The sequence below is a fragment of the Patiria miniata genome, unplaced genomic scaffold (assembly GCF_015706575.1).
Source record: "Patiria miniata isolate m_02_andy unplaced genomic scaffold, ASM1570657v1 HiC_scaffold_24, whole genome shotgun sequence".
NCBI lineage: Eukaryota > Metazoa > Echinodermata > Asteroidea > Valvatida > Asterinidae > Patiria > Patiria miniata.
In genome coordinates, this window is record NW_024037063.1 from 14,409,585 (window position 1) to 14,433,981 (window position 24,397).

General features: G+C 40.0%; 1 protein-coding gene across 1 annotated transcript in view; it reads left to right on the plus strand.

Annotated features, from left to right (window-relative positions):
* The window catches only part of LOC119732057 (plexin-B-like), a gene marked incomplete at its 5' end in the record, with an annotated part of 54,473 nt that overhangs the window by 28,353 nt on the left and 1,723 nt on the right, over positions 1-24,397 (plus strand). The window contains 20 exons of the mRNA XM_038205426.1: positions 537-707; positions 1,546-1,645; positions 2,389-2,664; positions 2,768-2,944; positions 4,534-4,756; positions 6,221-6,363; positions 7,722-7,849; positions 8,647-8,712; positions 9,181-9,255; positions 10,123-10,189; positions 11,518-11,664; positions 13,560-13,716; positions 15,105-15,208; positions 16,264-16,342; positions 18,105-18,244; positions 19,731-19,880; positions 20,844-21,001; positions 21,945-22,092; positions 23,019-23,159; positions 23,661-23,735. Of these exons, the coding sequence (XP_038061354.1) occupies positions 537-707; positions 1,546-1,645; positions 2,389-2,664; positions 2,768-2,944; positions 4,534-4,756; positions 6,221-6,363; positions 7,722-7,849; positions 8,647-8,712; positions 9,181-9,255; positions 10,123-10,189; positions 11,518-11,664; positions 13,560-13,716; positions 15,105-15,208; positions 16,264-16,342; positions 18,105-18,244; positions 19,731-19,880; positions 20,844-21,001; positions 21,945-22,092; positions 23,019-23,159; positions 23,661-23,735 (2,725 nt within the window). The remainder of the gene's footprint in view (positions 1-536; positions 708-1,545; positions 1,646-2,388; positions 2,665-2,767; positions 2,945-4,533; positions 4,757-6,220; positions 6,364-7,721; positions 7,850-8,646; positions 8,713-9,180; positions 9,256-10,122; positions 10,190-11,517; positions 11,665-13,559; positions 13,717-15,104; positions 15,209-16,263; positions 16,343-18,104; positions 18,245-19,730; positions 19,881-20,843; positions 21,002-21,944; positions 22,093-23,018; positions 23,160-23,660; positions 23,736-24,397) is intronic.

Below are 24,397 nucleotides of genomic sequence, written 5' to 3' on the forward strand. Positions count from 1 at the left end.
GATAGAAACTGATGGCATTAGTACATATTTTTGTGTGTGTTTTGGTAGAATACTTTCATATCACTATTTATCACATTTTTAGGATAAAAACAGGATTATTACATAATCCTATTTTTTGGTACCGAAATGTATAAAAAATAAAATTCTGACTTCAAATCTTGAAAATATAGACTTTTAGCTTTCATTTGATGCCAAATTTGTTTAAGTCACATGTATTTGAATTTTTTGGTGTCATGTCCACTTTGGTGTGGAATTGCCCGAATGTCAACCAGTGCGTCAGTGGTGGATTTCATTATGTCATGTACAGTTTTGTATTGGACGCACAGTGATTGATGGATTTTGATAAACTTAGTCCAGTTCCTAGTGAAAGACGCTAGGGAGTTAGGGTTGACCCATACATGTATTGGGGACAATTAAAAGTGATTTTTCACTCTTTTTCACTGAAATAGGCAAAAGTGTTATTTAGCTTGATTTTCAATGACCAGAGAGTTTTAAAATTTTAAGCATTCAATTTGTTCCCCCACTGCTTGACACAGAGCGATAGTCACTGATGACAGTATCACCTGTATCACATCCCGTGCTGACAATCTCGGTTCTTGGATAGTGAATGTCTCATTTGATGGAGCAGAAAGACTCTCAATGGCCAACTATACATACACCGTGGATCCAGATGTGGAGGAAATCAATCCATCTACCAGTGTCTTAGCGTGAGTTACAGTTTCTTGTTTATGTTTACCTCAATGTGAAACCAAAATAAAAGGAATAAAAACAATATTGCCATATGTCGTCGCGTCAGTGCAACAAGGTCGTATCTCCTAAAATGGCATAAACGCAAAACGCGAGTTTCAGAATGTCAAAAGGTCGTATGTGGCTTAAAATAACCCGGATGTACACGCAAAGTCAATGGACGTCGAGATACGACGTTGTTGCACGGAGTGTATACGCACAAGATACGACTTTGTTGCAGATACGACTTTGGACATACAACCTTGTTGCACTGTCACGACGATGTGCATGTGTGAAGTAGGCTTAGATGACTCCAAATTGGAACCAAATTAGAAAAAGAAAGTAGTTTATTGTGTATTCTGACTGTTTGGAACAACAAAGAAAGTGACACAGAATACTTGTTTCAACAACTGTAGTACACAATATATAGCCTGGCTTAGGCAAACAATACGATTTATAAAATCCCCTTTTATAAGACGGGCCTTCAAAAGGACTTTGTTGAATATTTTAAACTTTTAAACTGATGTTTTATCGCTGGTGATGTTTGAAGACAATTTTGACGACGATTCTTGAAATAGCAGTTTTGGACGAAAGAGGTTTTAGGGTCATTGCTGATGGTGATATTCTTTGAGCGGATTGAGCAATTTCAGTAATTTTTTCATCTAGAGGTAGTTTCTGAAATTGGCTTGTCAGTCAGTATTTTTGGTGCTACATATTTTTTAAATACGAAATACATGTTTGGGTTTCGCTTTTTTGACTCGCCCTGTATGTGTGATATTTGTTGTCTTATCTTGTTGGATTGTTGTGGCTTTGAATCAGTGGTGGTCGAGAGCTGACAGTCAACGGGTCTGGTTTCTCAATCATTCAACAACCACAGATAGTCATCACCTACGGGGATAATGAACAGGAGTTTGTCGGGGTAAGCAACTGATGTATAAAAACAAACCCAAATGTTAAAGGTATAGTCCATCATTTGTAATTTGTGCATTTGTTCGTTTGCAGCAACAAACGTGCTCAAAATCTAAGGGTATTGAACAACTAACCTGATGAAGTTTCAGCTCAGCTTCAGCTGTATATTCTGAGAAAAACAGCATTCTAAGATCTTGATTTCAAATCAAAAGTTGCTGAATCATGTTTTGAATAGGGCCTGAATTCAGCATCCGAGACACGTTCTCAATGAGCCGATTGCAGCTACGCGATGTTGCGCACTGATCCGACGAATTATAGCAACCGCGCGCACGTGTGCGTCATGCCAATGCTTGCGCGCGCTTCGCTGCAAAACAAAATGAACTACTAATTTAAATTTCCTACGGTGCGTCTTAAGAAGCACCGTTGGAAAGGCCTTCTTTTATTGATTTCTTCAAAATGACGGCTTGCCAGAAAAATTAATTTCACAGGGAGTTTAGTTCCCTGAATATCTTTCAATCAAGTATGTTTTTCAACAAGAATTACGCCAGCTACTTTTTGGATAGCTGCAAATGATGGACTCTAGCTTTAAGCTTGCTTGCTGGAAACATTTAACATTCCACTAAAATGTACCGACATGAAATCTGTGTATTTTGTGTATTTTGTGTGGAAGAAATTTCCTTGGTATTTTTTCTGACATTGACAGAAAAATGTATCACTGAGAGATTAATTTCAGAAATATTTCCTTGATTTCAGAACTGTAGCGTGACAAGTGATGACAAAATGATCTGCACTTCACCAGAAATCAATCTTCCCAATCTGGTCCTGGATGCGGACACCAGCGTGAACGTAACCACTGGCTTTATCATGGATGCCGTGGAAGCCCTCCGAACCTGGTGCTCTGTCGACCAAAATGATGGCTGTACACCTCTGGAGTACTTCCAGAATCCTGAATACTACCCCTTCAATGATCCTCTGTATGAAAATGAGGATGGCATTGAGGAGAGAACAGGGCCTGAGCTGACTGTTAAGGTCAGTTGCATTTTGTGAAAGTGTGCTTCTAACCTCATATGCATGCTGCTGGAGTTTTACAGATCATTATAAATCAATTAATATTGTATAAATTTCCACCCAGGGAGCGAGACTGAATCTAGCGATAACAAATGAAGAGGTAACGGTCTACGTCGGGAAGTCCCTGTGTACCGCTGTGACTGTGGGTGCGGGTGCTCTGTCATGCAAATTACCTGTAGATGCGCCAGCTGCTGGTGATTACCTAGGCATGAATGCAACGAGGGGTCTACCTGTTGTTTGGGTAAATTGTGAAAATTTGAGCTTGCTTGTTGTGAGGCACCAACATTTGAACGACTTGTGTTGTCTAGTTGAAGCATCTTTGTATTCTGGTCCATCATAATTCCTGAAAGGGTGCTTACCGGTAAATATGCTTAAACCCATCCGCCGAGCTCATGAATAAAAGTTATACCCTCAAAATATTCTGTATTAGAGAGTTCTGAGAGCCATAAAATTGGGGAATTGAAGAGATATGGCGATGAACCTCTGGCCCAGACTTGGGGCTTCCAATTCTGAGCATTTTGGATGCAATTGGGCTCGAAAGTGGCACTATTTTGCCACGTTGTGGAGGGATCGTTTTTCAAGATGGCTACTTTTCTGCTTTGGGGGAAAAGAGGGGTCATCTTCTTTCGGTGAGAATTCCTTGAAAAGTCAATGGTCAACCCACCAAAAAATGAAAAGAAAATGAAAGATGACATGTTGATCCGCATTTTTCTGTGCAGCTTGTTTGAGAGTAGTCGTAAACAGCTCCTTATATATGGAGAGTCTTAGATATTTATGAACGTCTCTTAAAGGAAAGAGTCAACCATGATTTTTACTGAATCGCAGAAGAGATTCTCGTGTAAAGCTACAAATACATTGACCACATCTCACGGTCAGCCGTGGTAAATGGCCTGTGCATGGGATGTCCTGGACATACTGATTACTACTTCTGTTCCCCGGGCATTTGAGAAATAAAAATGATGAAACAGTCATCAAGGGCCATTTTCACAAAATTTGTGCGACGAAATGGGTTGACACTGTTGAGGAAAGTGAGATCAGCATCATCGTTACTGGCATCAGTGATAATTAGCTGTTCCCAATTTCCAATGGGAACAGCTTTTGTTTTCATTAAAGTTTTTTTTTTTCCTTTTTATTTTTAGTTCTTTTTCTTTTTTTACTTTTTGCCATAGGTTTTGTACACGCTTTTATTCTACAAGCCACTTTTGGAATTATTCTAAATCTGATCAACTTTAAACTTTCCATAGTGATTAACCATCATATGAAGATGTATGCCGAAACTTTTCGTCATCGTGACGTCATCGTTACGTCATCGTGACGTCATCAGGGGTCACGTGACATTGATTTGTATGTTCATTTGTTACAGTCTTATAACTATCGAACTCTTGGACCGATTGGTCTCAAACTTGGTATGTATACAGTCAGGGAATTGTTAGAGATGAACATTGATATGTGAAGGTCACGTGACCTTCACCTCCAGTTTTAATGAGGCAATATTGTGATCGCCATATCTCCAAAAAAAAAATAAGATATGATTACAGTTCTTCGCACATTTACTCATATTGGACTGAAAATGCACCTCCTCGAATGTCATGATGGTCATGTGACCCTTACTTCTGGTTGTACCGGAAGTGCAATTTTTAGAAGTAATAACTTCAATTTTATTATTTTTTTTAATTATTGCATCATTTTGTTTACGGTCCGATAGACAAAACTGGGAACAGCTCTGTGGTTGTTCACAACCACAACCTCTATTTTTTTTTTGTTTTTTGGTTAGTTGAAGTCACTGTCCTGTCCAATCTTGTTTCCTTTTTGTCCGTAAACTTCAACCAGGTGATTCATGGGACCACACTATCCTTCAACATTGGTTACTTCCAGTACCCAGTTGATAATACCGTACTAATTGTATGCGTAGTCAGTGTTGGCGTGCTGGTGTTGGCTGGGTTGTTAGCTGTTGGCCTATACAAGAAATCCAAGGGAGCGCAGGAGGAAGTAGACAAGCGTCTGGACGATATCGACAACGTGCAAGCGAAACTGGCTGATGATATGAGAACAGGTAATGGGGGGGGGGGGGAGCTCAAGGTTCATTTATTTTCCACAGTATCAAATCAATAAATGACATGAAATAATTACATAACAGAAAAGAATTACAAATAATACAACAAAAGTGATATTTTAAGGACACTGCGGAGGGGCCCATTGAGAAGCAGAGCTTTTAAGCATGGGCCCAGACAGGCATGCTTATTGAGCCCAATCCAAGAGAAGGGAATTAACTTACAATGGACACTATTTAATGGTTAGTCACACCGAGGCTCAATGAGCATGCTGTATTTAAAGTAATTACATGTACGTAGAAAAGCAACATACCTAAACACAATACACATTGAGACGTAAACAACAGACAAACAAACAATACAATACAGATCATTTAAACTAGTCAGGTCAGCAAAGAGCAATACAATCATGGATATTCTACAATCTACATGTAACTACATGTACATATTATATCTACTGGCATGAAGTAATGATAAGTTTGAATTAAGATTGATTTAAATAGTCGTTTAAAAGTGGAGAGATTGGTAGAAGCTTGCAGTTGTTTAGAGAACATTTCAAGTTGCTTCATCGAAATGTTTTTTGAAATCAAGAGAAGATTTCTGAAGGGCAAATCAAATCACACGAATCAAGCAAGGATAAGAATTGTTGTAATTATCTTTGAAGAGGAAATTACAATTAACAGTGGAGACTACACTTATGTGCAATCCCTCATTATTGTCATTTGTCTAACACCGTATTTACACTGGATCCGGCAAAGGGGGATCGCATCCTGTGGTCGCCATACAACTACAGGGAAGCTAACCCAAAGTAAATTCCATCATTGATTTGAAGTGATTTTGAATATACCGTTGCGAAAAAAAAATTATTGTGTGGTGTAAGAGAATTTTACCCCTGTTCTCCCCAGTACAATTTTTATCATTCAAAATCGGAAATTCTAAATAAACTTTGGAAAAAAAATTTGACAAAAAAAAGTTGCAAACCTTCAAAAAGTAACTCGAATCCTCAAAAATGTTCCAAATTGTACATGAGTGATTGCTTATTCATTGAACCTTATCTTTTCATTTACTGTTTAAAATATGTACGTTTTTGGCTTGTAATTAATTGATTTTTTTTTCAGAATACATATATGTATGGGTGTGACCTGAGTTTGTTTCTGCATTCAATAGGGGACGTTGAACAATAGAGGACAATAGGGTCCCCTATTCCCGAGAGGTCCCCAATTTGCAATCGTGTACAAAACACATGGGAGGTCTTCCTAAAAAGTTAAGGTACAAACAAAAGATGGACAATAGGGGTCCCCGATTGCAGGCAAATACACACTTGGGTGTGTTACTCATTTACACAGAAAAAAAACAGCGTTGGCGTAATGTTGGCGTTTGCGTAACGGTGCATGAAAAGTTGTGCTGGACGTTTAGTAAAGAGAAGCAGAAGTGTAATTTTGTGAATATTTTGATATGATTGCCAGCTTTTGCTGAGCTGCAGACAGATGTTTCAGATGTGACCAGTGACTTGGAAGGGATCGGCATGCCGTTTAACAGTCACCGCGAATACGCCACCAACATGCTGTTCATAGGCCAAGACACCAAACCAATGACAACTGACCCTGAGGTATTAAGTCAAACTAAGAAGAGTCCTTGGCTCTTGATTTCTGTGTCGAAATGAATATTGTTATTATAAGATGGAATTTTGCGTCGGGGTGATATAAATCAAATTAGGTTTTGCCCTTCAGGGCAAAACCTAATTTGATTTATATCACCCCGACGCAAAATTCCATCTTATAATAGTTTATGCGGTACCCGCTGCTATGTACATCAGATTCGAACCGGCCAACCGATCCCGTTAGCTCGGTGGTCGAGTGGTAAGACATCTGCACTAGAAAGCAGGAGGTCGTGGGTTCGAATCCCACCCGAGTGATTTTTCCAACTTTCACTCGGGAGGTAACACACTGAGTATACAGTGTTAAAACGTCGGTGAAGGGCAAAACCTAATTTCATTTATATCACCCCGACGCAAAATTCCATCTTATAATAGTTTATGCGGTACCCGCTGCTATGTACATCAGATTAAGTCAAACTAAGAAGAGTTGCTATGACAGTGTAATACAAACATCGGTACACCGTTTTACCAAACATTCAGCTTTACCGAACATCATCCTTGGCTCTTGATTTCTGTGTCGAAATGAATATTGTTGTTGAAAAATGTCAACAGAAGAGTGACAAGTGGCTATTATTTCCCCAAGGAATAGAAGGGGGAAGCCACCCATTGCTGCAGGTGGTAAACTCACAGTCTGTGTAATTACATAATTCAGTAACTATAACTATAACTTACAACATTTATAATGCGCTTTCCACCATGTTTCAAAGCGCACAGTAGTTTCTTGTACAATTATCAATTTACTGATCAAAGGCTTGTGAAAAAAGAAAGCTCTTAAGTACTGTCTTAAACGAGTCCAATGAATCAGTTTCACGGATGTGGATGGGAAGAGAGTTCCAGAGTTTCGGGGCTAGCACAGAGAAGGCACAGTCCCCATAGCGGGTTTTGGTTTTAGGTCCAGGCAGTAACTAAAGATGGGCTGTAGAATGTGATCGGAGTTGGCGGGATGTAGATGAAATGGCTGTGGACCGGGTAGATACGAGCTTCTGGAGGTATGATGGGCAAGGTTGTGAATGATTTTGAAAACAAGAAGAAGTGTTTTGAAGATGATGCGTTCGTGAACCGGAAGCCAATGAGTAGTCGGCACGTGTTCAAAGTTATCTTTCAGTAACTACCAGGGCGTGCAGGGTGATGTTATGAAGGGTGCTATTTATATGAAAAGTGAGTACCGGAGCACTGGCAGCTTAAAAACGCTATACCGAACGATCGCTATAACAAACAATTTCTGTGGATCCCGCGATGTTGGTTATCCACTGTACAGGTGCTAATTATGGGTTTAGGAATTCATTTCCTTTCTACTTGTCTTTCTTCAGAATCCTGAGGAGCATGTTGAGAAGGCAATGAAGAAGTTCAGTGATGCCCTCGGCAACAAGACGTTCTTGCTGATGTTCCTACAGACACTGGATGCCCAGAGCAAGGCCAAACTCTCCGTCAAAGACAGGTCAGAATTTCAAACCCTAAATCTTGATTTCGCTGTTCAAATGTTATCTTCTGTGATGTGGTCCACGGTGTTTTTTTACACATGAGGGGTGTAAATTGCACCTGAGGCAAAGCTGAGGGTGCCGTTTGTTCCCAAGGGCGTACAAAACCCATGGACTATTAAACATCGGGGGTTTTGTTATACCTAGTATGCAGGGTTTTTCTGCCTGTGGTACACAAAGCAGAACCTGGTGGGGGGGGGGAGGAAATATCTAAAGAGTTTTTGAGAACTATCACGTAATGCCAAAAAAAAAAGTCTCCGGTTTCTGGTATGCGCGCGCGTCGCCGTAGCCATGCGCGTCGGCAAAATGAAAAAGTTTTTTTTTCAATGCAAGATGATGTCTCAAAACCGCCAAACTCACTGGTTTGACTGGAATCCTGCTGCTGCACAATTTTAACGTGTTTTTAGATGGGGTTATGGTCGAGAATAAGCTTTATGTGGCCTCTCTGGACTCCCATATATTTGTACTAAGTTTAGTCGGGCACCATTTGCAGTCATCAGCCGACATTTGAAGCAAAAAAATCAGGTAAAAAAAAAAAAAAGCCGCGTCGCCGCACCACTTTTTGGGCAAGCTCCATACCAGAAACCGGAGACTTATTTTTTTGGCCTAAGCGCTGATGTATTTGTCAGTTGTAGAAGTGTTTTGCATATTTACTGCTAATGGTGTAGGTAAGCATAGAGCTTGTATGTACTTCTATAATTCTGTGTTCTGTAATTTGATAGATTTGTTTGTTTGTTTGTTTGTTTTTGTTCTGCAGAGGAGCCATTGCTTCCTTGTTGACTGTAATCATGGTGGCTGAGGGCAAACTGGACTACCTATCTGAGTGAGTATTCATGTTCATTTCTCTCGGCATATTGGCATGTTGCATTTGGCCAGAATTGTGTATCTCATTGTTGAACAATTTTACACAAGCTGTGTTTCTTTTACCACAGTCCTATAAAACTAAAGTAAAACTACACCTCCCCTTTTTTTCATTCATATGTTTTATTCCTAGCGTTTGCCCGGTTACACCTCTATGTTCCGACACCCCTATGTTCCGACTGCACATATTCCTATTCCTAACCCTAACCCTAACCCTAACCCTAACCCTAACCCTAACCGGGAGTAACACAATCTAGGTTGTCGGAACATAGGGGTGTCGGAACATAGAGCAGTCACCGTTTGCCCAACTATCCAGGAATAAAGGTAACACATACCTGGGCTACCCAGGAATACAATTGAAGTGTGGCTGCTATGAGTTATCATATTTGTGTTTTGTAATTCAATACAAATTTCATTCTTTCGTTGACAGCGTGCTGTTCAGTTTGATGGCTAAGCTGGTGCAAGATGAACTGGATGCCAACAGGCCTAGGCAGCTCTTCCGTCGGTAAGCTAGAATAAGTAGTCAGGAAACATTTCTCACATTTTAACCATGTTAACAGTGACAGATAGTCAGGTGCCTTGAAGAAGGTCGGAGAAAAATGGGTCAAAAGGTCCAATTCAGATTTTTCGGGTGATCGATAGAGCTTTGAAATATCTTTCATTGGATATACATTGTCTCAAGGGGCTACGTCATTTTGATGTAATTAACAGTAAACACAGACGGAAGGAAGATTTTCATTATTTGTGCTCGGGAAAAGATAGATCACAAGTGTGTAATTCCAATGTAACAAAAAATGTTTGAAGCGCCCTAACGTCCCACTTTCAAGTGGGTACATAAAGCCAATTTTGTTCCTGGCGGAAGGACGTAAGGATTTAATATGCCGCTGAAGCGTACATTTAAGGCTTGGGAAGTTCCTGGTAAAAGGTTGTTAGCATAAAAATTTAAATAGCTTCGCAATTAAGTAATATTTTGACATAAAAATGCACCATATTATTTTAATCATTAACGAATGTCATCAGTAAACATTTCAACCTTATGTGATTCTAAATCTAGAAATGGCAGCACAAAACCTTTCAACTTCTCCAGAAGTCCTTTTTGTGTGCCTCGGCTGCTAACGTCCTTTTCCTTGTCACACGATGAAATGTTAATTTAACTTGAAAGTCAGTGATGGTTAATTGCATTGCAGATATTCAGAAATGATAGTTTGCATCAACTTTCATAAATACTGTGGGTTGATCTGTGCTGATATGATTGTTCATTCACTTACAGTTTCATAGATATAACAGTATGGCTTGGGTTTTGTGCAAAACCAATGTGCAACTGAGTGTTGATGATTCATAAAAAGGAACTTTGAATTATGTTTCTTGACAGAACGGAGACCATTCTTGAGAAGCTGTTGTCCAATTGGATCACTCTGTGTCTGTATGATTCACTGAAGGTAAATATGTGACAACTCATCATATTACTCATTTTAAAGACAGCGTCGCCTTAAACTAGGCATTTTTAGTGAGAAATGTCTAACTCCAAACTGCAAGCACATTGTTTGTACTTCTTTTGACATCAACAAACCCCACATAAAGTTATGTTGGCTGTGTTCTACACATAAAGTGTAAGTGCTTCTAGCAGCTTTCTGAGTTAGGGCCTGTAAACTCAGAAAGAATACAGTACTTCTAGCAGTACACTCTGATCTTTTTAATCCCTTTATCAACAAAATGGCCCCTGTTATCAGATACTGCTGCTAATCCCCTGCACTTGTCAATATCAGCTGTGTGACAGCACATGTGCCTTTATTACACTAAGTGTTAGGGATTATAAAGCTACTGTTTGGACAAAGGATTAAGATAGATTAGAGGGCTGGCCAGTTTACAGTTAGATTGACTGTTTTCTCTCAGAAGTTTCTAGTGGAGGTTACTCGCAATGTTCCTTAATCCTGCAAAGTCCTCTGAAGCCTAACGGCAGATTTTTAAAGGACCTAAGGGATTAGGGTTGAACTTTTATAGCACTATTGCCGTAACAGAACTACGTGTTGAGCAATCTACACACAGAATCGTTCTGCACTAGACATGAGCATTTTGCCAGCTGTTGGTCAGTATATAGGTTGAGTAAAAAAAAAAAAATCCCAAATGGCAGGGCCAATTTTTGAATGAAGTTTTGCCTGTAGCATTATCAAAATCTAGGATATGAAAGCCCAGTCATTAAGCTTTCTTTTAGTACAAGAATAATTCAGATCACTCATGTACTTTTCAAGTTAAGGAATTCTGAACACAAACACTGTTTTAAAGTTCTGTCCACGGATCACAAAAAAAAAAACTTTTATCCAGCATCCATAACATTTGGACTGCTGACGAATAACTATCGTTTCTTTTTGGTTGTATTGAAATAAAATTTTGTGATCAGTTGGTTGGAGAACATATCTGAGAGTCACTTGTAAACATTTTCTGTGTAACCTGACCAGCTTGGTTACACGCCTCTTTGGCTTTGGTTTGATTCCCGCCCTGATTCACATGTGGATTGGGTTTTCAGTCACTTCCTGATTCCGTGGGTTTTCCCCAGAATATTCTTCTGGGGTTTCGTCCCGCCTGTAATACTGTAATAATTTCTTCTCTTTGTCTTCTCTTCAGGTTGCTTCAGGCTTGCGAAGAAAATATAATAATAATAATAGTTATTTATCGGTCTTATAGATCTCTACCACACTGTACAATGCTGTTTTTACGTTGCTAATCATTCCTGTTTGTTTGTTTGTCTGTTGATTGCTTTGCATGATAGGATCACACGGCCTACCCCTTGTTCGTTCTGTACCGCGCCATCAAGTGTCACAGTGAGCACGGACCCATGGACATCATCTCTGGCCAGGCCAAGTTCACGCTGAGCGATGAGAAGCTACTCACTGAGGACATTGATTACCGAGAGATGGTCAGTCTTGATCAACTTTTGTAAATGTAGTTTGAATTTTGTGTAAGGTATTAGTAGCCTAACTAAGGTTAAGCTTCTTGGGAGGGGGACTTGGGGTTCCATTATGTACAGCATCCTTCTTTTTGATTTTAGATATTCTTTTTTGTGATGGTTGATGAAAGACTGGGGAAAAATTCCTGACTACCATCTAAGGCCAAAAAAAAAAGTCTCCGGTTTCTGGTATGGAGCTTGCCCAAAAAGTGGTGCGGCGAAGCGGCTTTTTTTTTTTTTTACCTGATTTTTTTTGCTTCAAATGTCGGCTGATGGCTGCAAATGGTGCCCGACTAAACTAAATATATGGGAGTCCAGAGAGGCCACATAAAGCTTATTCTCGACCATAACCCAATCTAAAAACACGTTAAAATTGTGCAGCAGCAGGATTCCAATCAAACCAGTGAGTTTGGCGGTTTTGAGACATCAACTTTCATTGAAAAAAAAACTTTTTCATTTTGCCGACGCGCATGGCTACAGCGATGCGTGTGCATACCAGAAACCGGAGACTTTTTTTTTTGGCCTAATCTTGAGTGATGTGGAATTTTTAATTAGCAATTTTGCCCCCCTCCCAATTTAAATTAAGATGACACCCTCGATCAAGAATAGTGGCATAGTCTTAATTGTAACACCTCACCCACAGATTCTGTATCTTGACTGGCCGAGAGCGAGTCACATGGCGTTGGCTATTTTTGCTATCTTACTGTGCACAGCCAAAAGTACTATACCCGTAGCAACCAAGTACTATGTCTATGGCGCATGTTAAAAGTGCTAGCGCTATGAGCTGGGTTCAAATATTTCGCAAAGGGGTAATTTGGAAAAGGGCAAGTAAATGTTCAACTCATTTTGTATTCAAATAGAAGTACATTTTAATTGTATTTAGATTGAATTAATCAGTTGTCGCTTATTTAAGCAGAATCTGTGGGAGAGGTGTTATAAAACAAATATTGACTGCTTTATTTCGTGGTGTAGTCAAACCAGCCTCCCTCTGTGATCAATGGAGCATTCTATTTTTCCTCGGCTTCGCCCCGGGAGAATAGAATGCTTCACCTCGGGTGACAAGTTTTACTACACCACTCGAAGCAGTCAATATTTGTATACTATACAGGGTGGATATAAAAAAAACGAAACCGAGATATTATTGCTAATTGGAACAGAAGTAGGGCACATGTGAATCAAAGGGAGATATCTTCTGTAAGGGTTGAATCTCCTCTTCAAAATGACACCCTGGTCATGTCATTACATTCACGGTTGACTGAGCAGTGACCAATTTTATGAAAAGGTCTATTGAGAGGCTTGCGCCACTTTTCATTTTTGTGGTTTTTGTGGTGTCATTTTTCACAGAGTGAAAGGCTATGGTTGCCAATCAAGGCAGGTGGGGAAAAAAGAGATTTCACCATGAAAAGTGGCGCAAGTCTCTAAATAGACCCTTTCATAAAATTGGTCACTGCTCAGTCAACCGTGAATGTAAGGCCATGATCAGGGTGTCATTTTAAAGAGGAGATTCAACCCTAACAGAGGATATCTCCCTTTGATTCACATGTGCCCTACTTCTGTTCCAATTAGCAGTAATATCTCAGTTTCGGGTTTTTTAATCCACCCTGTAGAAGGGAAAGGAATATCAACCTGAATTTGATTTTCTATAGGCAGGTGATAATAGCTGCTTGCTTTATGACATAGCCCTGTCTAGTAGTTTTTATTGCTTCTTGAAGCATAGTTTTAAGTTTTGATGTAAGTTTCCTGTGATTCAGTTCCCAATCCACAGACCAATGAAAAATAATTGAAATGGCCGTAGTTGCATCAGCTAACACAATTTAGACACTGATGTCAGTCATTTCACTTCTCTGTTTTGGGTTTTTTTGCAGGTGCTTACTGTCATTGTGAACAATGCTGATGGGGAGACCAAAGAAGTCAAGGTGCTAGACGTGGACACCATCTCCCAAGTCAAGGAGAAGATCCTGGATGCCATCCATCGCAGCCAGCCTTACTCCAGGAGGCCCAGCGCCGATCAAGTCGATCTAGGTAAGAACTAGCCTTGGACCTATCCCTCAAACTTTCCCACAAGCAAACCTGAGACATCTGTGTTGTGGAGTGCTGTGGCCTCGTGGTTAAGGGCATTGGATTCGTGGTCTGTGGGTAAAGCTGCGGGTTGTGGGTTCGAGTCCAGCCGGGGTCATGGTGCGTGTGCCCTTGGGCAAGGCACTCTGTCACTCATTGCTTCTCTCCACCCAGGAGTAAATGGGTACCTGTGAGGGCAGAGATGGTTATCGTGATTGAATAAGCTGCTTTGCTCCAAAAAGGCAGCATCGAGCAGTATACTCCCAAGGGAGCTGAGATGGGTTAGAAATGTTTCACGGGCCCAATGAGCAGGGTAATAATGATGTAGCGCCTTGAGCACCAGTCCTGGTGGATATGTGCGCTTTATAAATACCCACTATTATATTTTTATTATTATCTGTGAGGACTCTGATCAGGAATCATAGACAGTTCTTATTTTGTCTGCCTTTCTTGTGAGAACTAAGCTTGAATCATGCAAACTTTAAGGTTGTGCTTACAAAGTGACAAAAGGGAAGGTTTCAAGTTTCAAATTTGGTTGATTACCACAATTATGATTTAGATAAATGAACCTTTCTTTTTTCAAGCGTCATGTGGGCCTTTTCACTGATCCCAAGTTGTTGTCGGGGTGGATATGGGACATTCTATGAATTTGGGTCCAAAGTTTGACATTTTTCCTGTCCCTGTTATCTTGAAACTTCTTATTCATAAAAGATGGTATTTTGCGTCGGGGTAATGTAAATCAAATTGGGCTTTGCCCTTCACCAACATATAAACACTGTATACTCAGTGTGTTACCTCCCGAGTGAAAGTTGGAAAAAATCACTCGGGTGGGACTCAAACTCACACCCTCCTGCTTTCTAGTGCATATGTCTTACCACTCGACCACCGAGCTAACGGGGTCGGTTGGCCGGTTCGAATCTGATGTTCATAGCAGCGTGCACCTTATAAACTATTCATAAAATGGAATTTTAAGTCGGGGTAATGTAAATCAAATTAGGCTTTGCCCTTCACCGACATATAAACACTGTTGTGTTTTTTCCAACTTTCACTTTTGAGGTAACACACTGAGTACCTTTGTATATACAGTGTTTATATCTCGGTGAAGGGCAAAGCCTAATTTGATTGAAACTTCTTAATTTGCTATTCAGGTATCACTAAAAATGACTTCAAACTACTTGTTATTCAGAGCATGGGTATAGGGTAACTGCATTATCCAAAGTTTTAAAATTATAGATGTCGGATGTAACACAGACAGGCTGCACATTTGTTTTTAGACAAGTTTGAATTGATAAGCTATTAGTCCAAGGCATTTGTTGCTTCCTGAAGTGGGTTTTTTTTCCCCCACAAAATAGAATGGCATGCTGGCGCTAATGGACGTCAAATCCTGCGTGATGTGGATCACACGAGTGTCACGTCGGATGGATGGAAGAGAGTGAATACACTCCGGTTCTATCACGTGAGTAGCAAGATAATTATATAATATTGGATGGCTTTGAGGGGCATACAAGAATATATTGCACGAGCTATAACAATATTGCACAAGCTATAACAATATTGCACGAGCTATATAACAAATATTGCACGAGCTATAGCAATATTGCACGAGCTATAGCAGTATTGCACGAGCTATAACAGTATTGCACGAGCTATAACAGTATTGCACGAGCTATAACAGTATTGCACGAGCTATATAACAAATATTGCACGAGCTATAACAATATTGCACGAGCTATAACAATATTGCACGAGCTATAACAATATTGCACGAGCTATAACAATATTGCAGGAGCTATAACAATATTGCACGAGCTATAACAATATTGTACGAGCTATAACAATATTGCACGAGCTATAACAATATTGCACGAGCTATAACAATATTGCACGAGCTATAACAATATTGCACGAGCTATAACAATATTGCACAAGCTGTAACAATATTGCACAAGCTATAACAATATTGCACGAGTCGAAGACGAGTGCAATATTGTCATAGCGAGTGCAATATATTCTTGTATCCCCCCCAAAAAAAGCCATCCAACATTATTATTATTGTCCTCAATCCATCAGAATCCCCAAAATTTTTCAACATGGAGGTTTCCTGAATCCGCCGAAATCCTCCAAAACAGGGGTGTGGTTTTTGATGGAGTGAGGTACGTTAGGGTTAATCAAGGCTGCATTTCGCGGAGTGGCTTAACCCTAACTACCTAATATGATTTACTAGAAACCATACCCATCCTGGCAAATTCCAACACCATATTGGAAACTGCGCACTCATATTTCTGACTTTGTTTCTGGAGGTGTGCCAACCCAATGTAAAAGACTGTCAGTTTAGGGGTACTGTACCCATCCTGACAGATTCCAACAATACATGCTGTTGGGTTTTGATGGGTTGAGTTCTGTTAGGCTAAATGGGATTCTTGGGATTAACAATGAAGAGAAAACAGTGCTTTTTTCTAACAATATTGACAGATATTTCAGAGGTGAGTTTGTTATTGTTTGTCTGAGCAGGTTCCTAACAAGTCTACCATGGCCTTATTGGGAGGATCATCTGGCACTCAGAAGCCAGCATCAGACGATAACGTGTACGGTAAGCGCACTTCTGCAACTCATGGGCAGGAGAAGTCAAATTAGTAATTAGTCGATTCACAAGTCTGTTCACAAGTTAGAGGAGGAGCATTGACAAAGATGATTTTTTTTCACAGTTTGTATAGCTTGTGACTTGACTTGGGGCCAGACTAGATGACTGGTGGTGGGCTGATGATGGGTTTAAGAAGGCATGTGACAACATGTGTGGACGTGATGCACTCAACCACAAGCTGCTTGAGACTTACTTGTGGTCAACCAACAACAATATGATAGTACAGTGAAATCTCGATAAGTCAAACTTTGATAACTCAACACGACTGTTAAAGGGAATATACAACATTTGCAAACATTGGAAAACAAAACTACCAAATTTTTAGGAAATAGCTCACTAGGATGTTGGTAAATGAAAGTCTAAAGCATCCTGTAAAATTATGGCACCTGGTGTGAAGTCATTTTCAAGAAAAGTGGTATTTTGTATAAATTTCCAACGGTGGTCGGCCGACCACCGTTGGAAAAACCTAACTATTTTTCAACTACTGCTCCAAATTTACCATTTTTTTTTTCAGTCCAAATTTTGTTTGCTATTGGTTACATGTTCATGAACGGGTGTAGGCCAGCTAGACTGGTTTCCTTACCTTACAATTTTCCGGCATCTATAAATTGATTCATTTCATCTTTAGTGGAGTCTGGGAACCAAACTGATTGAACTTTTTGTTTTTTTTCTTGGTTTTTCCAGCATTTTCGAACACAAAACTTCAAACTTGTCAGTGTAACAATATTTGATCTATTATACTAACCCCTCAAATAGTTGATTTCTGAAAATTACAGCAAAAGCCAATGATGTACATTCCCTTTAAGTCAAACAAAGAATCCATTGCCTTCAGTAAGTATAACAATGATATACAACCCTGCTTAACTCAAAACTCTGCTTAAGTCAAATTTTGAACCTGTTCCCTTGAGGTTTGACTTATCGAGATTTCAATGTAATTAACCCTGTCCTTACCACATTGCTTATTGACTTGGCTCTCCGGTCCCCAGGACCAAATTGTTTGCTCAGTCATGCGGAAATCACTAGAGCGTGAAAAATGGACAAGTCTAAAACTCATTTTTTTTTCAACCCAGATTTTCTTTAAATTAGGGTTTGCCCTTCACCGACGTTTAAACACTGTATACTCAGTGTGTTACCTCCCGAGTGAAAGATTGAAAAAATCACTCGGGTGGGACTCCAATCCACGACCTCCTGCTTTCTAGTGCAGATGTCTTACCACTCGACCACCGAGCTAACGGGATCGGTTGGCTGGTTTGAATCTCATGTACATAGCAGGGGGTACCGCACAAACGCAAAATTCCATCTTATTATAGTATTAAAAAAACTTCACCTTTAGAACGATCCAAAATAACTCTTTCAGCTGATATGTGGCTGACATATAGGCGGCCAAACATAACAACATGCCAGCTTGCTGAAAAGCAGTGAATAAATCTGTGTTGAGGGTGTTTTGTAAGTGGTTTCTTGGTCGACTAAAGTCACCTATGGTAAGCAGGAGGGGGTAGTTCCCTGTGGACAAAAGTCCCCATGGTAAGGAAAGGGTTAAACAAATTTAAACAAAACATAAATATTAAAAATGCATCTATCACAAATGTGCATTCTCGTTGCAAAAAATGTACGCCAGCCTCCCAAACAAAAATATCTTGCTTGTGGCTCAGTGGCTGTTCATTGTCCAGTAACGCTGTCCAAACATCATTTATTTTGTTGTCTTCTTCAGTGAATTTTGGGTCTGACGACACACAAGCGAGTGCTTCTGCCAGTAACTACATGCCCATGAAGCCTGCTTCCCGGCCACCACGCAGTAACCGTTTCACTATGGTAGAGGCACCAGACGATGATGCCAAAATCTGGCATCTGGTAAGCACAAACGACATGACACAGACCAAGGTGCTCATAGTCATGCAGATAATATACACAAAATATACTTTAAGCACAGATCTTGCTGAGGGAAAGCAGGGCCCAATTTCACGGCGCTGCTAAGCACAAAAATTTGCTGAGCACAGTATGGCTTGTAAAAGCAGGACACCAGCCAAAACTCCGTGTGATTTTCATGCTAAGCAAACAACAGTTGAATACTAATCACGAGCAATATACATGAAATGGAGTTTTGGCTGGCAACCTGCTTTTATAAGCCAGACTTTTTTTGTGCTAAGCAAAGTTTTGTGTTGAGCAGCGCTGTGAAATTGTCCCAGGTCACCAGCCAAAATGTCTTGCGATGTACAATGCTTGTTCACTGGTTCTCGGCTGGTTTTCGCTAAGCAAACAAATGCCATTAGTAAATTTGTCATTTGGACCTTGGTCTAAAGAAGTAGCAGAATAGTTAAATGTTAATTATATCAGAAAATAGTGTTGACCTTAAAGGGAAGAAACAGCCAAATGATCACATTTTCACGAAATACCTTACTGGATTGTTAGGGAATGACAGTCTAAAGCATCCTGTAAAATTGTGGCTCCTGGTTTGCCGACATTTTCAAGAAAAATTGTATTTTTCCAACATTGGTTGGCCGACCAGCGTTGGTTAAAACTGGCTTTTTTTTCTTCAAAAACTGCTCCAAATTTTTCAAATTTGGTTACATGTATTCCGCATTTTCTTTGCAATTGATTACACTCCTGTGAAGGAGTACAAGCCTGATAGGCTGATTCCCTGACCTACCAATTCCCCAAGGTCTATAAATTGCTCTGTTTCATCTTAAGTGGGGTCAGGGAACCAGACTACCAGAACACGATTGGTTTTCTTGGTTTTTCCAGCATCTACAAGCCCCAAAAGTGAAACAAGTCAGTGTAACAATTATTGGCTATAACATACTAAGGCCAAAAAAAAAAGTCTCCGGTTTCTGGTATGCGCGTGCGTCGCCGTAGCCATGCGCGTCGGCAAAATGAAAAAGTTTTTTTTTCAATACAAGATGATGTCTCAAAACCGCCAAACTCACTGGTTTGACTGGAATTCTGCTGCTGCACAATTTTAACGTGTTTTTAGATGGGGTTATGATCGATAATAAGCTTTATGTGGCCTCTCTGGACTCCCATATATTTGCACTAAGTTTAGTCGGGCACTATTTGCAGTCATCAGCCGACATTTGAAGCCAAAAAAAAAAAAAAAAAACAGGTAAAAAAAAAAAAAAGCCGCGTCGCCGCACCACTTTTTGGGCAAGCTCCATACCAGAAACCGGAGATATTTTTTTTTGGGCCTAATCCTCCAAATCCATTTATTTCTGAAAATTGCAGCAAAAGCAAATGTTGTACATTCCCACTAAATGAAATTCACTATTAAGTACAGGTCTAGCATTTTGTCCACACATGACTAACGTTGGTGTTCTCCATTTTTCCGTGTTGACCTTATCAGCTCAAATGTGAGGAGAGCGACTATGGTTCTGCCGACGCATCTGCCACCAAACGTCGCAACAAGCGCTTGTCCAAACGCCTGTCCATGATTGCATCACGTCCCAAGAAACGGATCCGTGAGCTCTACATCCCAAGACTCATCAGTACTAAGGTCAGACAGAAACAAAACTTTGAAAAAAAAATAGCTGCTTTAAAAAAATATATGCTTTGTTTAGATTCAAACGCTGTACCGGGGGTAGGCATTTTATTGGTAATGTCATTATGCATCACGTCCCAAGAAACGGATCCGTGAGCTCTACATCCCAAGACTCATCAGTACTAAGGTCAGACAAAATAAAATTTGAAAATAGATAGCTGCTTTAAAAAAAATATGCTTTGTTTAGATTCAAACGCTGTACCAGGGGTAGGCATTATAAAGGTAATGTCATTATGAAACGTTAGCATTAGTGACATTTTTAAGGTGAGTCTGGTTCAGAGCAGTACAGCATTAAAAAAGACGTCAGTCTAAAAAAGTGAAAACTACATTAGTGAGCTTGTTGGAGAATGGATAAGTCGATACACAATTCTTTGGTTGAGGACTGTGTTTACTGTGACCGTTTAGTCCACAACAATATTTTAATACACATTGATTGATCAACATCATCCACGCACGCGTGGATGCTCCCATCCTGCCGTGTGTACACCAATGTGTAATTCATCCGGCCCTGCTCACGAGGTGACTTTTTGTCACTTCGTGAGAACATTTTACACTTTTTGACACTTCGTAAAAACGAAAATCACGCATTTCAGGCTTTTTGTGAAATGTTTGTTTACAATAATTAAGAAAGTAAACAATATTTTGCTTTAAAACTTGGTCAAATTGTTCCTTTGAGACAACTATAAAAAAATGGCTAGTAAAACTCAAAACCGAAAAATTATCGATTTTCGAGGTTTTTGTCACTTCGTGAGCACAGCGACGCTTTGAAGGCCCTTAATGTCCAAATCAAGTGGAAAGACTTCAAACAAGATTTGTTGTTTCTGAACCTTGGCCGTGAGTGAGAGTTGGTTATTAAGCCAAGGTTTGGATGAGATATGATCTGTTTCTGACTTCCTTTAAATGTTGATCCTTTTTCAGGGCACCATCCAAGATTACATCAACCGCATGTTCCAGGCCATCTTAAATGCCGACACTGCTCCCAAGGCTGTCAAGTACCTGTTTGACTTCTTTGACAGCCAAGCCGTCAGACACAGCATCCAAGACTCTGAGGCGGTCAGGACCTGGAAGGGCAACAGGTACAGTTTTCCAGTCCAACTTGTTGTTTTTCATTAACCCTCGGTGTGGCCATGTGGTGATAAAATTCTCCACATTTTCCAAATATGGTCATAACTTTTTTTTTCAACGGGCCAATAAGGCTAAGATTCCATGTAATCTTCACCCCTGTTATACACCACAAGCCTGTAGACTTCCATTGACCAGACCTAACCACTGCAGAGTAAGGAGTGTTGAAAGACAGCAGCCCCAAGAGACGCCTAAATGCCTTTGGGAAGTAACTGGAGATCTTAGTGGCCAACCCCTTTGTGCCGCCGATCTCTCTGTGTCAACCCCTCGTGCCGCCCAGAGCTCAGACAGGTCGTAAACAATCCTGGCCCACACAAAGGCCATGTGACTTGCCTATATCTTGTGCATGAGGGAGTTATTGAACTAGAAACAGTGTGGTGATAAAATTCTCCATGTGGTTTCATGGTGTGATTTTTTTGGTCACTCGACTCCGAGGGTTAAATTAAAGGTACAGTCCATCATTTGCAGCTATCCAAAACGTAACTGACGTAATTATTGTTGACACGCATACTTGGCTTAAGGATAGTAATGGGACTAAACTCCCTGTGAAATTATTCTTTCTGGCAAGCTGTCATTTTGAAGAAAACAATGAAAGAAGGCCTTTCCAATGATGTGTCTAAAGACTCATCGTTGGAAATTTTTGTTAGTAGTTCATTTTTTATTGGGCGAAACCCGTGCTAGCGTTGACACGACGCACGCGCGCGCGCTTGCAGTTTCGGAAGGTACAGGGAGTAATGACCAGGGTTGGGGTTGTACAGGGACTATATTGGGTTAAACTCTCCTGGAAAAAAAATTAAAAATGAAAAATTTCAATATTTATCTACTCAATTCAGAATTGGCTCCTTTGAGTTGAGGAAATAAAGATGAAAAAAATGTGGGTTTTTTTTGCATTGGTAGTCTGTCCCTGCGTTTCTGGTCCAATGCCATCCGGCGTCCTGACTTCATCTTTGATATCCGACCCTCTCGCTCTGTGGAGTCCAGTCTAGGAATCATCGCCCAGGCCTTCTACGATGCCCACAATGCCAGCGATCAGAAACTCAGCAAGGTGGGTGCGGCTGACTCTAGCGTTAATATCAAGACAGTACGCATTTTGGCAGTCATAGCGCCAAAACAAAACTGGTTTTGTCGTTCAGAAGTTTAACAACTTTGGTTTGGCAGTTCTCACGTTGAGTTACTGTACCTCCTAAGTTTCTAAAACTGAGACAAAGTATCATCTATTCATAAAATTTAAGTTTTTCTGAACTCATTTTTTTCAAGAGAGTCCGCATTTTGGCAGTCGTAGCACCAAAACAAAGCTGGTTTTAACAGAAGTTTAACAACTTTGGTTTGGCGGTTATCACGTTGAGTTACTGTACCTCCCAAGTTTCCAAAACGGAGACAAAGTATCATCTATTCATAAAAATTTAAGTTTTTCTGATCTCATTTTTTCAAGAGAGTACGCATTTTGGCAGTCGTAGCGCCAAAACAAAACTGGTTTTGTTGTTCAGAAGTCTAACAACTTTGGTTTGGCAGTTCTCACGTTAAATCACTGTACCTCCCAAGTTTCCAAAACTGAGACAAAGTATCATCTATTCATAAAATTTAAGTTTTTCTGATCTCATTTTTTTCAAGAGAGTCCGCATTTTGGCGGTCGTAGCGCCAAAACAAAACTGGTTTTGCTGCTAAGAAGTTTAACAACTTTGGTTTCGCAGTTCTCACGTTGAGTTACTGTACCTCCCAAGTTTCCAAAACTGAGACAAAGTATCATCTATTCATAAATTTTAAGTTTTTCTGATCTCATTTTTTCAAGAGAGTCCGCATTTTGGCAGTCGTAGCGCCAAAACAAAACTGGTTTTGTTGTTCAGAAGTTTAACAACTTTGGTTTGGCAGTTCTCACGTTGAATTACTTTACTTCCCAAGTTTCCAAAACTGAGACAAAGTATCATCTATTCATAAAATTTAAGTTTTTCTGATCTCATTTTTTCCTTGCAGGATTCGGACCTGAGCAAGCTGCTCTTCAACAAGGATCTGCCTCGCATTCAGTCCCTGGTAGAGGATTACTACGACGGCATCTCCAACAAGCCACGAGTGACTCTACAAGAACTCAACAATGAGATGTCACAGACTTCCCAGGTCTTTAGCCAAAACAAAATTCGAGTTTATTTTTACATTGATTCTTCAAAGGGACTAGACAACATTTGCAAACATCCAAAAACAAAACCACCAAATTATTATGAAATATCTTACTGGACTGTAAGGGAATGACAGTCTCAAGCATCCTGTAAAATCATGGCACCTGGTGTGCTGTCATTTTCAAGAAAAGTGGTATTTTTGTGTCAATTTCCAGTGCCGGTCGGCATCAGCGTTGGCAAAAACTGGCTTTTTCAAATACTGCCCCCAATTTACCATATTTAGTTAGTCCGCATTTTGTTTGCAATCGATTACACACCTGTGAACGGGTACAGGCCATCTAGACTGGTTCCCTGACCTTACAATTTTTCTGACGTGTATAAGTTGCTTTTCTTGGCTACAAATTACGTCGGTCAATTTTAGATACTTGGGTCAAGTTTTCCTTTAATTTTTTTTTATTTCGTCACAGGCTTGATTGTTTTTGTGTTTTTATTTTGTTGACAGAGTTTCACGGGTCTGTTCAGCAAGCTGAGTACCCTTCTGCAACTCTGGCACTACGTCAAGAAATACAACACCAAGGTAAATAGCCCTTGTAAAAAAAACGTTTGACTCTCTTTTGATTGGAATGCAATTCTTTGTGCTACCTAGTCTCGAGATTAAGACTTGGGACGTATCAAGACCTCAGCTGCTCAAGATGGAGACTAGCAGTAACACAAATGAGATTAACAAAGTGTAGTCTTGATGAGACCAAGACAGAAATCGAGTCCAAATTCTAGAACTACAACACTACTGCTGGCCTTGTTTCTGAAACCTGCGGCCAATTTCATTGCGCTGCTTAGCAAAAAATGTCGCTTAGCAAATTTGACACAAAGTGTTCTTAACAGTTATTTCAGCAAAATGAAAAAAAAATCACAAAGAGATGTGTGCGAATTGCTTTCGTTTTGCTGAAAGATCGCACACTTTTTTGTGATCCGTGGACAGAACTTTAAAACAGTGGTTGCGTTTAAAATTCCATAACTTGAAAAGTACATGAGTGATTTGAATGATTCTTGTACTAAAAGAAAGCTTGTTAAATGGGCTTTCATATCCTAGATTTTGAAACATGACATGAGATTTTGGCTAATAGCCTTTTTATCTAAGCAAATCGCTTTTGTGCTTAGCAGAATTCTGTGCTTAGCAGCTCAAGAACAGGTAAGGAGTTGTGGATGGTTGAATTTGAAACCGTATTTTCTTTTCTTTTC